At 38.9% G+C, this 14,985-nt stretch overlaps 1 protein-coding gene across 9 annotated transcripts in view; it reads right to left on the bottom strand.

Annotated features, from left to right (window-relative positions):
- Positions 1 to 5,364: 5,364 nt before the first annotated feature.
- Positions 5,365 to 14,985, bottom strand: part of CCDC181 (coiled-coil domain containing 181) — a 70,653-nt gene continuing 61,032 nt past the window's right edge. For 6 of the 9 annotated variants that reach the window (XM_050784708.1, XM_050784699.1, XM_050784689.1 and 3 more), the window contains exons 5-6: positions 7,798 to 7,952; positions 5,365 to 5,698 (exon numbers count right to left, since the gene is read on the bottom strand). In XM_050784708.1, coding sequence (XP_050640665.1) covers positions 5,539 to 5,698; positions 7,798 to 7,952 — 315 coding nt within the window. In that variant the 3' untranslated portion in view covers positions 5,365 to 5,538. The remainder of the gene's footprint in view (positions 5,699 to 7,797; positions 7,953 to 14,985) is intronic. The other 3 variants (XM_050784734.1, XM_050784729.1, XM_050784719.1) reach the window with 1 other exon arrangement.

The raw sequence follows: 14,985 nt of genomic DNA, 5'->3' as shown, positions 1-14,985 counted from the left end.
AGTAAAATAAGTCAGACACAAAAAGTCAAATATCAAATGATTCCATTTAGATGAATTCCTAAAAGAGACAAATTTGTAGAGACAGAAAGCAGAATAGTGGTTGTCAGGGCCTGGAGAGAGTGTAGAATGGGAAGTTTTTATTTGGTGGTATAGAATTACAGATTGGGATGACAAAAAAGTTCTGGAGATAAACAGTGATGATGATTGTACAACAATGTCAGTCCACTTAATGCTACTGCATTGTACATTTAAAAAATATTTAAAAATGGTAAATTTTACACATATGTTACAATTTAAAAAAAAGTTACATACACTCTTGTAACCACAAACTAGTGGCACACTTCTGCAACTGCTGGTTTAACGGTGTCAATAACAATAAAGATAAGAGTTATTGAGCTAAACTTAAAAAATAAAAAAGATCTCAAATGAGCAATCTAACATAACACCTTAAGGAAATAAAAAAAAGGACAAACTAAACCCAATGTGAGCAGAAGGAAGGAAATTAAGATTAGAGTGCAGACAAATAAAATAGAGAATAGAAAAACAAGAGAGATAATGAAAGAAGTCAAAAGTTAGTTCTTTAAAAAGAAAGACCAGGCCAGGCGCGGTGGCTCAAGCCTGTAATCCTAGCACTTTGGGAGGCCGAGACGGGCGGATCACGAGGTCAGGAGATCGAGACCATCCTGGCTAAAACGGTGAAACCCCGTCTCTACTAAAAAATACAAAAAACTAGCCGGGTGAGGTGGCGGGCGCCTGTAGTCCCAGCTACTCGGGAGGCTGAGGCAGGAGAATGGCCTGAACCCGGGAGGCGGAGCTTGCAGTGAGCTGAGATCCGGCCACTGCGCTCCAGCCTGGAGGACAGAGCAAGACTCCGTCTCAAAAAAAAAAAAAAAAGAAAGAAAGAAAGACCAAATTGACAAATCTGTAGCCATACTAAGAAAAATAAAACACATAAAACTAAAAGCAGAAATGAAAGTGTGGACATTATTAGTAACCTTACATAAAGAAAAACCGTACACCAATAAACTAGGTAAACTAGTTTACAAATTCCTAGAAAGACATGTATTAGCCCATTCTCATGCTGCAAAAAGAAATAACCTGAGTAATTTATAAAGGAAAGAGGTTTTCAAAAAGGGAGAATTATTCTGAGGCTAGATCATGTGATGCTTTTACAGTGCACTTAAAAAATTTTTTTTTTTCCCACACGAGATTTCTAAGTGTCTAAATTACACTTTTTCTTTAAAAACCCAGAGTAGCTTCTGTTGCAATAGCTATTAATGAAGAAAACAGAATTCAGTCAACCGAGAAGAAAAAAACTTTTGCTCAAAAAGACAAGGTCCTAAGAGAGAAATAAAAACATGAAGGCCTTTTAAATACAAGCATGCACACGTGCACACATACATTTACATATCTTGGATGTTAGCTTTTAATTAAGCTGACCATTGAGCTCCTAAAAATTATATTTTCCTTCCCAGAGGCCTCTCAGCAGAAATGGACCCAATACCTCCCGTTTTTAAGTTTACATGGTATCAAAAGGAGTGAGACAGATACACAAACAAGTGGAGACAAATTTTGGACAACACAAGGGGAGGTGCACTCGGGCAAAACAGATTCAAAACCTGATCTCAATAAAATGCAAAGCGGGTGTATAACCAAGCCTTATTGCTTCCCTTGCCAGTGCCGGACATATGGCTTAACAAGCCTAAATAGGAAATCAGTAGGCTCCCGGCGGCATACCGTCTGGTTAACTCACCCTTTGAGTTCCTCCGCTCCTGATCTCCATTCTAACCCAGTAGTGTAAGAGATGTGCACTTTTGAGCACGGGACAGCCTTCAAGAGGGTCCCTGGGAAAATCTCACCTGCAGCTGCTGGGATCCCCCTGAAGACCATCTCGTTGCAAGCCGCTGGCCGCTAAATGCAGCACCATTCTGGTCTCTCCTGGCTGGCCCACCAAATTTTGTTCCCAGACCAAACTGAGGGTCATCGGGCTACTGTTTCTCGTGGCCCATAACGAGACCCAAATGAACTGGGGAGGAAGAGAGTTTTCATTTCTGCAACCGATTACAGGGAGAAGGCCTGGAAATTATTGCCAGACCAACTCAAAATTACAAAGTTTTCCAGAGCTTATATACCTTCTAAGCTATATGTCCATGTGTAAGTGTGCATTCATCTAAGTGATTAACTTCTTTTAATCTATAACTAAGATCTGAGTCCTGAAGACCTTCCTCTGGAGCCTCAGTAAATTTACTTCATCTAAATGGGTCCAGGTGCTGGGGGGATTACCCTTGTCTCCTGCTAAATCACGGAGGTTTGGGGAGTTCCTTCAGACGCCCAATAAACTTGTATGTGGAGGCCTGGGAAGTTTCTTCAGACCCACAATAAAACTTATTTAATCCTAAATGGGCCTTGTGAAGAATTCCTTTATTATTTTGTCATACTTTAAGGCCCAGGAAAGGCCTAGGCAAAACTCTTGATGGGCTTTTATGTCATCCCAGCCTTCGTATAAGGGGACTGGCTTTTAGTATTTAACTTAACCCCTCAGTCAGTAGTGACACAGTTGTTATGGAGGCCTGCATGAGTGAGACCTGGCCTGCCACAATCCTGTGTTCATGTATTGAAAGACTATATTATTAAGATGACAGTACTACCCAAAGCAGTCTACAGATTCACTGAAAGCCCTACCAAAATTCCAAAGGCCTTTTTGCAAAAATGGAAAAGCTGACCTTCAAACTCATATGGAATTGTAAATGCCATGAATAGCCAAAACAATGCAGAAAAGGCCAAAGTTGGAGGACTGACACTTCCCGGTTTCAGAACTTACTATAAAGCTGCAGTGATCTGAACAGTGGGCTGTTGGCACAAGTACAGATGATACTAACATACAGATCAATAGAATAGAATTGAGGCTTCAGAAATAAACCCATACATCTGTGGCCAACTGACTTGCAACAAATGATGCTGCAATAACTGAATGTACACATACAAAAAAAAGTTGGAACCTCTGTGATATTGTGATAGAAGAAGAAATACATATCTTGGTCTTATACCAGTTTCCTGACACATAGCTCCTAAAACCCTTGGAACATCCCAAGTCCCCAAGCTGTGAGTGTCTTTGTTTGCTAATGAAATGACTAGTGTCTGGGGGACCTGAATGGGGGGTAGTTGCCAGGAGGAACCAACCAAGTAATTAGAGAGTAGACCTCCAGGGGAGGGGGAAGTCCTGAAGGTTAAGTTGGTCACCAGTAGCCAATGATTTAATCATTCATGCCTTCATAATGAAGCCCCTCACTCCATAAAAACCCAAAAGGTTTAAGACAGCTTTCTAGGTTGCTGAACATGTGCAGGTACCAAGACCATAGAAGCTCCACCACCCTTCCTCCATACTTTGCCCCATGAATCTCTTCAATCTGGCTATTCCTGAGTTGCATCCTTTTAAAAAGAGATAAACATGTTTCTCTGAGTTCTGTGAGCCATTCTAGCAAATTAATGTGGAAACCGTAACTGGGGGACCTGTTATTTGCAATTGACGTCCAAAGTAGGGGGCAGTTTCATGGGACTGAGCCTGGGTGTAAGGTCTGCATCAACTCTGGCTAGTGTCAGAATTGAATTGTAGAATACCTAGTTGGTGTCTGCAGAGAATGGGGAAATTGTTTGGTCTTGGGGAAAACAACCTAAACATCTGGTGTCGGAAGTGATGTACTGAGTATTGAGAGTATAGAAGGAAAAACAGTTTGTTTTTTCTTACTCTACCTCACACCATATATAAAAATTAAGTAAAAATGAATCAAACTGGCTGGGTGCAGTAACTCATAACTCACGCCTGTAATCCCAGCATTTTGGCAGGCTGAAGCAGGTGGATCAGCTGAGGTCAGGAGTTTGAGACCAACTTGACCAACATGGAGAAACCCCGTCTCTACTGAAAATACAAAAAATAGCTGGGCATGGTGGCAAGCGCCTGTAATCCCAGCTACTCAGCAGGCTGAGGCAGGAGAATTGCTTGAACCAGGGAGGTGGAGGTTGCAGTGAGCCGAGATGTGCCACAGCACTCCAGCCTGGGTGACTGCGAGACTCTGTTTCAGAAAAAAAAAAAAAAAAAAAAAAAAACTTCATCTCTTTTTTTTGAGATAGGGTCTCACTCTGTCACCTGGAGTGCAGTGGTATGACTTGGCTCATTGCAACCTCCACTTCTGGAGTTCAAGCAATTACCATGCCTCAGCCTCCTAAGCAGCTGGGACTACAGGTGCATGGCACGACGTCCGGCTAATTTTTGTATTTTTAGTAGAGATGGGGTTTCGCCATGTTGGCCAGGCCGGTCTCAAACTCCTGGCCTCAAGTGATCCTCCCGCCTCAACCTCCCAAAGTGTTGGGATTACAGGCATGAGCCACCGCGCCCAGCCAGAACTTTGTCTTTTAAAGCTTTGCCAGAATGCTTACAGTGACTGTCCCTTCTCCATCACACTTGTATGCTTACCTTTGTCCTCCACCCCTTACACGCTCTTACATGTATCAGAAGTACTATTCCTCTACACACTGGATTCTTGTATACTCTTAAATATCTCACATATTCTACCAAGGAATGTAATCTTTATAATATAACTAAGAGAAAGGATTTTGCAACCATACAGATCAGTCTATGTGAACAAAATGTTCATGTCTATATACTTTAGTTTCCTCCTCTGCAGAATGACACTAATAGGGTTGTCATATATGATTACATTATTTATATAAAGCATTTATAATACATTTTAAAATGTTTTAAGCTCTCAATAAAAGTTGGCTAATTTTGTAACATACCTAAAAGAGTATTACACATAATTGCTATTTCATCATTTCAAGTTTTATTTCAGATTCGGGGATACATACGTGCGTTAGTTACATGGGAATGGTGCATGTTGCTGAGGGTCTGGGTGTGACTGGTCCCATCACCCACGTAGAGAGCACAGTACCCAATAGTTAAGTTTTTCAACCCTTGCTCCCTTCCCTCACCCCCTAGCAGTCCCCGTTGTCTACTGGGGACATCTTTATATCCATGAGTACACAATGTTTAGCTCTCGCATATAAGGTGTATTTTTTAAGGTACTAACAAGTGGAATTAGGCCTACCCTATTGCTTAGCTTGCCATGATTATTCAAATCCAAAGTTGACATAAATAGGACTTTAAGGCCGTGAACCAGGCTTGTTTAAGGAGTCACTCCTTCAAATTTAAGAAATGTTCCATTGTAATTTTTTAAAAATAATAGGAAGTATGAATAGAAATCTGTACCTTTCTTTTGTTTTCTGCTAGAAACATTAATAATTTAGAAGTAGAAGGACATAGAATTCATTTGTTCAGTTGGTTGCACAGACTGAGACGGCACAACACATAACACTGTGAGAAAAAAAAATTTATTTTGTTCTAGTATTAAAAAAATTCACTGTCAATAAAAGATAAATATCATTTCCATAATTTAGAGTACAACCAAAGTACACAGACCATAAGAAATTATATCCAAAATTTTGATAGCAGCTGCCCACTGAAATAATATTTAATAGAAACTTTCAGTTATAATGATCAGTAAAACGAAAAGGTTTGGCTTCTGACATATATAGGTGGTGCTGTAACTGTTTAGAACGCTTAGCTTCTAGTCGGAGCTGTCTAGTTCTCTCTCTGACAGCTTGTTGCTCTGCTATTTTTTCTATCCGTTTCCTTCTTAGCCATCTGTAGAAAGAGTCATGATCAGATTTGGTGAGTATCAACCTGAATACACTCTTCATGCTATATAGTTACTACTATAGACAAAATAAATAGACATTTCTTTACAATGAAATACTATCACAACATAAATTTTTAACTATTAATTGAAAAATGTAAATTACACCCAAGGCTCATACAAGAAAAGATAGTTAGATTTGGGGTCAAATGTTTGAAATTATCTGTCTTACGATGAACTGCCAACTTAATTGGTTTTTTAATAATAAACACTATTTTATGTGTGCGGTAGGTCCTATTCTTTTTTTAGAACTAGGATTTCTTACTATTTGGTAGATTCCAAATAACTTACATTTTGTAACTAGCTGTATTCTAAAACATTACTTAGCTAGGTTAAGAATACTGTCATGCAGAAATGCTGCCTTACTCTTCTTATAGGTAAATTATAGAGCTTTTAAGTCCACAAAATAGTTCTTAAAGTGAAAAATAAGCCAAACATGAAAACATCAAAAGTAGGAAAGGAAAAGTCCACATTCTAACAAATTCAAGTCTTAAACCTTGTTTAAATAATAGCAAAAATAACTGCATATACACATATACCTGGTATATAAGTGTGTTTGTGGTATGTTTGTGTGTGTGTGTGTGTGTATGTGTATATATATGTGTATATATATATGCACATACATATACCTGGGGTTTTTTTTTTTTTCAGAAATCTAAACAATAAGTGTATTAGAAAAAAAACTAAATATCATAATCTGATGATATGTGGTTCTGAATTGGCTACTAGTTTAAGCAAATAAACTGTAACTCATTTATGGGTCTGTTGGGGAATAAATGGATATGAGTTGGATATTAGGTAATATTGCCAATGAAAAGCTGATTGCAGAATAACATATAGAGTATGATCTCAGTATTTTGATATTGAAAATATATGTACAGAGAGATACTTAGACAGTATGCACACTGGTGCTAACAGTCACAATTTCTGGGTGATGAAAAAGTAACTTGAAACTGCTCCATTTTTACAATGCACATTTACTGTTTCTGTTATAATAAAAGGGTATGTTAGAAAAAGAAAAAGGAGGCTGGGCATGGTGGCTCATGCCTGTAATCCCAGCACTTTGGGAGACCAAGGTGGGTGGATCACTTGAGGTCTGGAGTTTGAGACCAGCCTGAGCAACATGGTGAGACCCCATCTCTACTAAAAAAAATACAAAAATTAGCCAGGTGTGGTGGTGCACACCTGTGGTCCCAGCTACTCGGGAGGCTGAGGTGGGAGAACCACTTGAACCTGGGAGGGTGAGGTTGCACTGAGCTGAGATCGTGCCACTGCACTCCAGCCTGGGTGACAGGAAAAAAAAAAAAAAAGAAAGAAAGAAAGAAAAAGGAAGGAAGAGAAAAAGAAAAGAAGGAAAGAGCAAAAGAGACAAAAGAAGGAAATGAACTTCACACAACTGGACTCAATATTCACATTTTGTCCCCCAACTCTCCCCATGCTTGCTAGCAAAAATATGAAGCCACATCTGTACTGTCAGAATTAGGCAATGCAGTATCTTACCCAAATAACTAAAAAAAATCAGGTTTGCCTTAAATTACCAAAATATGTACCCAAATCTCCTTTGGTCTATACAGATTTTGCTCCTTAGTCCACCTTTCTTTTACTGGTAAATGCAACTTTTATTGGTTGCATTTATTGGTAAATACAGTGCATTTATTGGTTGCATTTATTGACAAATTCAGTTTTTCTGAGGGCTATGTAAGAGAAGCGTAACCAATCTTTGACCCATTTCTCACAGAAATAAACAAACAATAAATGATAAGGTATCAAAGGCTATCACACTGGTGCCATAAGAAATAATTTAAGTATTGAAAAGTATCTTGAAGAAAAATTGGTATGCATATATATAAAATACTCCATATATATAATATATATAATGGAGTTAAAGAATTATACATTTGTAAAGGCATGAATTTAAAACTGAATAGGTACTTGCTGTAAGAGAAAACATTTTGAGGGTTTTTTTTTTTCAATCTTAATTTATCACATAACTTTTCAAATGACCATGAGGAAGGAGGAGGGGGGAAATGCCCTGCCTTTAACTTACTGTTTAAAGGCCCTTTCCCGGCCTTCTGTTCCTTTAAGGAAGAATAAGCATTCCTCTTGCTTTCTTAGTTCTTCTGTCTTTCTTTCTTTCATCTGCTCTTCGTGCTTTTTTTTAAGCCATAATCGAAAAGCTTGTTGTGGATCTCTGTTTTCCTGCTGATTAGAAAAATAAGCTTTACTTAGTTTAGATAAACAAGAACTACATTTTGAAGCCCTCCTTATAGGATCCTACAAGAATATATTTCCTACTCTTCAATTTTTCATAATAATGTCAGCCTCATTACCTGCATTCCTAGTATCCAAACCAAATACATCACGCTTAAGTTTTAAGAATATCTTTCAGAAGTTAACTTAACTGCTAAGCCCATTTTTCAAAACTGTAGTTCCTATTGTAAAGGGTAGCCATAAGGATTTTCAGTCATAAGAATTTTCTTATAAAGATAACAGCCATAATTTTAACATAAGAAAAAGCTAGTAGGAGTGGCTTATTTCATGCTCCCTCAAAGTTCATGATGAATATTATCTTCGGGGAATTTTCAAAAGTTGAAAGAGCTCTTATTTGGAGGAATAAAGAAGAAAAAGAGGACAGATTTGGTACTCTTTGCCCTTGGGAAAAGTGTGACCTCATGTGGATTCCTGGCTAGAATGCAAAAGGAAAAGATACATTCATTTAATACTTCCCCCAAATATAAGCTTTGTGATCGAGCTTATATCTTGCATTTCCCTCATCTGTTTCCTGTATCTTGCATTTTTCCCTTGTTTGTAACCCACATTGCCAAATATGCTTTAGTCTAATTTAGAAGATTATTCAGGATCTTTGATGCACAACTGAACTTTGTGGAGAGGACCCCTGGATCTAAAGAATCATTGCCAAACACCTGGAAGTCTGGGAATTGCTAGAAATGACAGAAAAGTGTTCAATCAGGGGTTATAGATCAAAAGAGTCCAGATACAAAGTAACAGGAGGAATAAGTTCTGGCATTCTATTACAGAGTAGAGTGACTACAGTTAACAATAATGTATATTTCAAAATAATGAGGAGAAGATTTTTGAATGTTCTCATCGTAAAGAAATGACAAGTGTTTGAGGTAATATGCTAATTACACAATGTGTACATGTATCAAAACATCACACTGTACTCCATAAATAAGTAAAATTATGTGTCAATTAAATACAAATTTAAAGTTAAAATATTTTTAAAGAGTCAAGGATTCAGGGAGCAACAGGATACATAGGTATCCCCATTCTTTTGTTCTTTCAACAGATATTCATACTATTTACTACATAATAGGCACTAAAGTACTGGGTTGCATTAATAAAATTAAGGTTCCCTCTCTCACACATTCTGTACTGTACAATACAGTAACCACAAGTCGTAAGTGGCTATTTAAATAAAATTTAAAATTCAGTTTCCCAGTAATACTAGCTACATTTCAAGTGCTTAACAGACACACATGGCTAGCAGGTACTCTAATGGACAGTGCAAATACAGAAAATTTCTATCATCCCAGAAAGTTCTATTGGACAATGTTCTGCACAGACAGGATAAAAATAAGTGACAGATTGATTGACTGATCTGATTCAAAAGAAAATATGGGAAGAAGAGTAATAAAGGCAGCAGTGGGGAGAAAGGATGGTATTTAAATAGAAAGTGAGGGAGGAAGTTATGGGATATCTGGAGAAAAGCAGTAGTAACAATAAGAGCAAAGGAGCTAAGAAGGGATTGTGTTTGGCATGATCAATAAATAGCAAAGAAGTCAAAGTGAAGCTGTAGCAAAGTAGCTGAAGAGTAGAAGATGAAGTCAGGGAAGTAGCAGGGATCAGGTAACATATAACCTTGCTAGCCATGGAACTCTGGATTTCATTTTGAGATGAGAAGCCATTGGGGGTTTCTGAGCATAAGTGACACAGTTTATTCACCACTTTAGAAATATCATTCTGGCTGCTATGTGGAAAACAGACTGAATGAGGGAGAGGCAAGGTAGAAGGGGGCTGGGTTTTTAGGCTTTTGTAACAGTCCAGCAACAGAAGAAAATAGTGGTTTAGATTAGGGTAGTGGGACTCTGTATATGCACTGAAGATAGAACCAACATAGTTTGCTCAAAAATTAAATGGATAGTTTTATGTCATGCTTTAAATGATTATTTTTAAAATTATTCCAGGTTTATTAGTATAATAAAAATTCAAGAAAATGTATTTTTAAAATTTAAGGTAAATTACAGCAGAACTATCATCAAAATGATAGACTGCATTGGTACGCAAAGATGTCACTGCATAAGATCATAGCAAATAACTCTCAAAAGTGGAGGGAACCAAAATAAAAAATTAGAGGAAAATAAAAAATTATAAAGATAAAATACAAAAAAATTAGTGATGGATTAAATTATCTGATTATAAAAAAAGGATAAATGACTGAATTGGAGACTTTTGCATCCATCCATGATGGAGTAATTGGTATCAGATTTACCCTTCTGCCCTAATTAGCCATAAAGCTAGACAAAATGTATACAGCAGCTTGATTACTGAGAGTAAGAAAAAACATGCTATAACCTCCATATTCACCCTGGCTCTGAACTTGGTGACACTTTCCAGACAATAGTATAGGAAGGAGGAGCCATAGCATCAAGCAGTCATTAGTCCAACTGGGCTTATGAAACAGAGATAGGAGTCTGGGGCTGCTGAGACAGCTGAATTTCCAGGGCAGGGTACTAGAAAGGAAGCAGTCATGTGGACCATGGTTTCCCTTGGGCCTTGGCAAGGCCTGGGGTGCACATGTGTAGAGGGAGGCTCTGTAAGGTCTAACAGAGAGTGGCCGCTGTTAATGAAAAAGATTACAAAGGTTGCATAGTTTTGGAGACATTGGAGTTCCAATCCAATTATAGTGGGAATACTTCATTGCTTACCTTGGTCAACCACTTACAACCCTAAAAAGGCCATGCTTTGGAAGTATGGATCACATCCTAGAGTAAGGACCATGCTCTAGGACTAAGGACAAAAACAAACTAAACCCATCCTAACAAAGCATAAAACAAAGTCTGACAGGATCAAGAGGATTCCTTACTAATTTAACTGCCTACCAGAAAAAAATTCAATACCCTTTAAAGGAAAACAGTGTATTCTAGATTTCCTTACAACTTTTTTATTGGGTAAAGATCCACAGTCTACTAACCAATTTTTAAAAATCACTGGCTATCTAAAGAAACAAGAAAACGTGACCCATAATCCAGAGAAAGAGGCCTTCAATAGTAACAGATTGATCCTAACATGACATGGATATTGGCATTTAGATACAAACAGGTCTAATATTTAAGAAATGGAAAGATGAATATAAAACAGGTCTAATATGTAAGAAATGAAAAGGTGGATATAATGAATAAACAGAGAATCTCAGTAAAGAAACGGAAACTTAAAAAAATAAACTGATAGGAGGATCCAAGATGGCCAAATAGGAACAGCTCCACTCTACAGCTCCCAGCATAAGTGATGCAGAAACCGGGTGATTTCTGCATTTCTAACTGAAGTACTGGGTTCATCTCACTGGGGCTTGACAGACAGTGGGTGCAGCCCACAAAGCAGGGCAGGGCAATGCCTCACCCAAGAAGCACAAGGGGTTGGGGAATTCCCTTTCCTAGCCAAGGGAAGCTATGACAGATGATACCTGGAAAATCAGGACACTCCCACCCTAATACTGCACTTTTCCAATGGTCTTACCAAACGGCACACCAGGAGATTATATCCCACACCTGGCTTGGAGGGTCCCACACCCACGAAACCTCTCTCACTGCTAACACAGTAGTCTGAGATCAAACTGCAAGGCCGCAGCAAGGCTAGGGGAGGGATGTCTGCAATTGCTGAGGCTTGAATAGGTAAACAAAGGAGCCAGGAAGCTCGAACTGGGAGGAGCCCACCACAGCTCAAGGAGGCCTGCCTGCCTCTGTAGACTCCACCTCTGGGGGCAGGGCATAGCTGAACAAAAGGCAGCAGAAACTTCTGCAGACTTAAATGTCCCTGTCTGACAGCTTTGAAGAGAGTAGTGGTTTTCCTAGCACGGAGTTTGAGATCTGAGAATGGACAGACTGTCTCCTCAAGTGGGTCCCTGACCCCCGAGTAGCCTAACTTGGAGACAGCTCCCAGTAGGGGCCAACTGACATGTCATACAGCTGGATGCCCCTCTGAGATGAAGCTTCCAGAGGAAGGATCAGGCAGCAACATTTGCCGTTCTGCAATGTTTGCTGTTCTGCAGCCTCCGCTGGTGATACCCAAGCAAACAGCATCTGGAGTGAACCTCCAGCAAACTCCACTAGACCTGCAGGTGAGGGTCCTGTTAGAAGGAAAACTAAAAAACTGAAAGAACATCCACACCAAAACCCCATCTGTACGTCACCATCATCAAAGACCAAAGGTAGATAAAACCACAAAGATGGGGAGAAACCAGAGCAGAAAAGCTGAAAATTTGAAAAATCAGAGTGCCTCTTCTCCTCCAAAGGAACGTGGCTCCTCCCCAGCAACGGAACAAAGTTGGATGGAGAATGACTTTGACGAGTTGAGAGAAGAGGCTTCAGACGATCGGTAGTAACAAACTTCTGCAAGCTAAAGAAGGATGTTTGAAACCATCGCAAAGAAGCTAAAAACCTTGAAAAAAGATTAGAAGAATGGCTAACTAGCATAAACAGTTAGAGAAGACCTTAAATGACCTGATGGAGCTGAAAACCATGGCACAAGAACTATGTGACGCATGCACAAGCTTCAGTAGCCAATTTCATCCAGTAGTAGATAGGGTATCAGTGATTGAAGATCAAATGAATGAAATGAACCGAGAAGAGAAGTTTAGAGAACAAAGAGTAAAACGAAACGAACAAAGCCTCCAAGAAATATAGGACTATGTGAAAAGACAAAATCTACGTCTAATTGGTATACCTGAAAGTGACGGAGAATGGAACCAAGTTGGAAAACACTCTTCAGGATATTATTCAGGAGAACTTCCCCAACCTAGCAAGGCAGGCCAACATTCAAATTCAGGAAATACAGAGAATACCATAAAGATACTCCTCGAGAAGAGCAACTCCAAGACACATAATTGCCAGATTCACCAAAGTTGAAATGAAGGAGAAAATGTTAAGGGCGGCCAGAGAGAAGGGTCAGGTTACCCACAAAGGGAAGCCAATCAGACTAATAGCAGATCTCTCGGGAGAAATACTACAAGCCAGAAGAGAGTGGGGGCCAATATTCAACATTCTTAAAGAAAAGAATTTTCAACTCAGAATTTCATATCCAGCCAAACTACGCTTCATAAGTGAAGGAGAAATGAAATCCTTTACAGAAAAACAAATACTGAGAGATTCTGTCACTATCAGGCCTGCCTTACAAGAGCTCCTGAAGGAAGCACTAAACATGGAAAGGAACAACTGGTGCCAGCCACTGCAAAAACATGCCAATTGTAAAGACCATCAACGCTAGGAAGAAACTGCATCAACTAACAGGCAAAATAACCAGCTAGCATCATAATGACAGGATCAAATTCACACATAACAAGATTAACCTTAAATGTAAATGGGCTGAATGCTCCAATTAAAAGACACAGACTGGCAATCGGATAAAGAATCAAGACTCATCAGTGTACTGTATTCAGGAGACCCATCTCATGTGCAGAGACACGCATAGGCTCAAAATAAAGGGATGGAGGAAGATCTACCAAGCAAATGGAAAATAAAACAAAAAAGCAGGGGTTGCAATACTAGTCTCTGATAAGACAGACTTTAAACCAAAAATCAAAAAAGACAAGGGCATTACATAATGGTAAAGGGATCAATGCAACAAGAAGAGCTAACTATCCTAAATATATATGCACCCAATACACAAGCACCCAGATTCATAAAGCAAGCCTTTAGACACCTACAAAGAGACTTAGACTCCCAAACAATAATAATGGGAGACTTTAACACCCCACTGTCAACATTAGACAGATCAACGAGACAGAAAGTTAACAAGGATATCCAGGAATTGAACTCAGTCCTGCACCAAGTGGACCTAATAGACATCTACAGAACGCTCCACCACAAATCAACAGAATATACATTCTTCTCAGCACCACATAGCACTTATTCCAAAATTGAGCACACAGTTGGAAGTAAAGCACTTCTCAGCAAATGTAAAAGAACAGAAATCACAACAAACTGTCTCTCAGGCTACAGTGCAATCAAACTAGAACTTAGGATTAAGAAACTCACTCAAAACAGCTCAACTACATGGAAACTGAACAACCTTCTCCTGAATGGGTAAATAACAAAATTAAGGGAAAAATAAGTAAGTTCTTTCAAACCAATGAGAACAAAGACACAGTGTACTAGATCTCTGGGACACAGCTAAAGCAGTGTTTAAAGGGAAATTTACAGCACTAAACGCCCACAGGAGAAAGCGGGAAATATCAAAATCAACATTTTAACGTCACAATTAAAAGAACTAGAGAAGCAAGAGCAAACACATTCAAAAGCTAGCAGAAGGCAAGAAATAATTAAGATCTGAGTAGAACTGAAGGAGTTAGAGATAAAAGAAGCCCTTCAAAAAATCAATGAATCCAGAAGGTGGTTTTTTGAAAAGATCAACAAAATCGATAGACCACTAGCAAGACTAACAAAGAAGAAAAGAGAGAAGAATCAAATACACACAAGAAAAAATGATAAAGGGGATATCACCACCGACCCCACAGAAACACAAACTACCATCAGAGAATACTACAAAAACCTCTACACAAATAAACTAGAAAATCTAGAAGAAATAGATAAATTCCTGGACACTTACACCCTCCCAAGACTAAACCAGGAAGAAGTTGAATCCCTGAATAGACCAATAACAGGCTCTGAAATTGAGGCAATAATTAATAGCCTACCAACCAAAAAAAGTGCAGGATGAGATGGATTCACAGCCGAATTCTACCAGAGGTACAAAGAGGAGCTGATACCATTCCTTCTGAAACTATTCAAATTATTAGAAAAAGAGGAATCCTCACTAACTCATTTGATGAGGCCAGCATCGTCCTGATACCAAAGCCTGGCAGAGACACAACAAAAAAAGAGAATTTTAGACTAATATCCCTGATCAACATCGATGCAAAAATCCTCAATAAAATACTGGCAAACCGGATCCAGCAGCACATCAAAAAGCTTATCCACCATGACCAAGTTGGCTTCAT

The sequence above is a fragment of the Macaca thibetana genome, chromosome 1, assembly GCF_024542745.1.
Source record: "Macaca thibetana thibetana isolate TM-01 chromosome 1, ASM2454274v1, whole genome shotgun sequence".
Lineage (NCBI taxonomy): Eukaryota > Metazoa > Chordata > Mammalia > Primates > Cercopithecidae > Macaca > Macaca thibetana.
The sequence above is the reverse complement of the archived record's forward strand: the minus strand, read 5'-3'. Positions and strand labels throughout refer to the sequence as shown.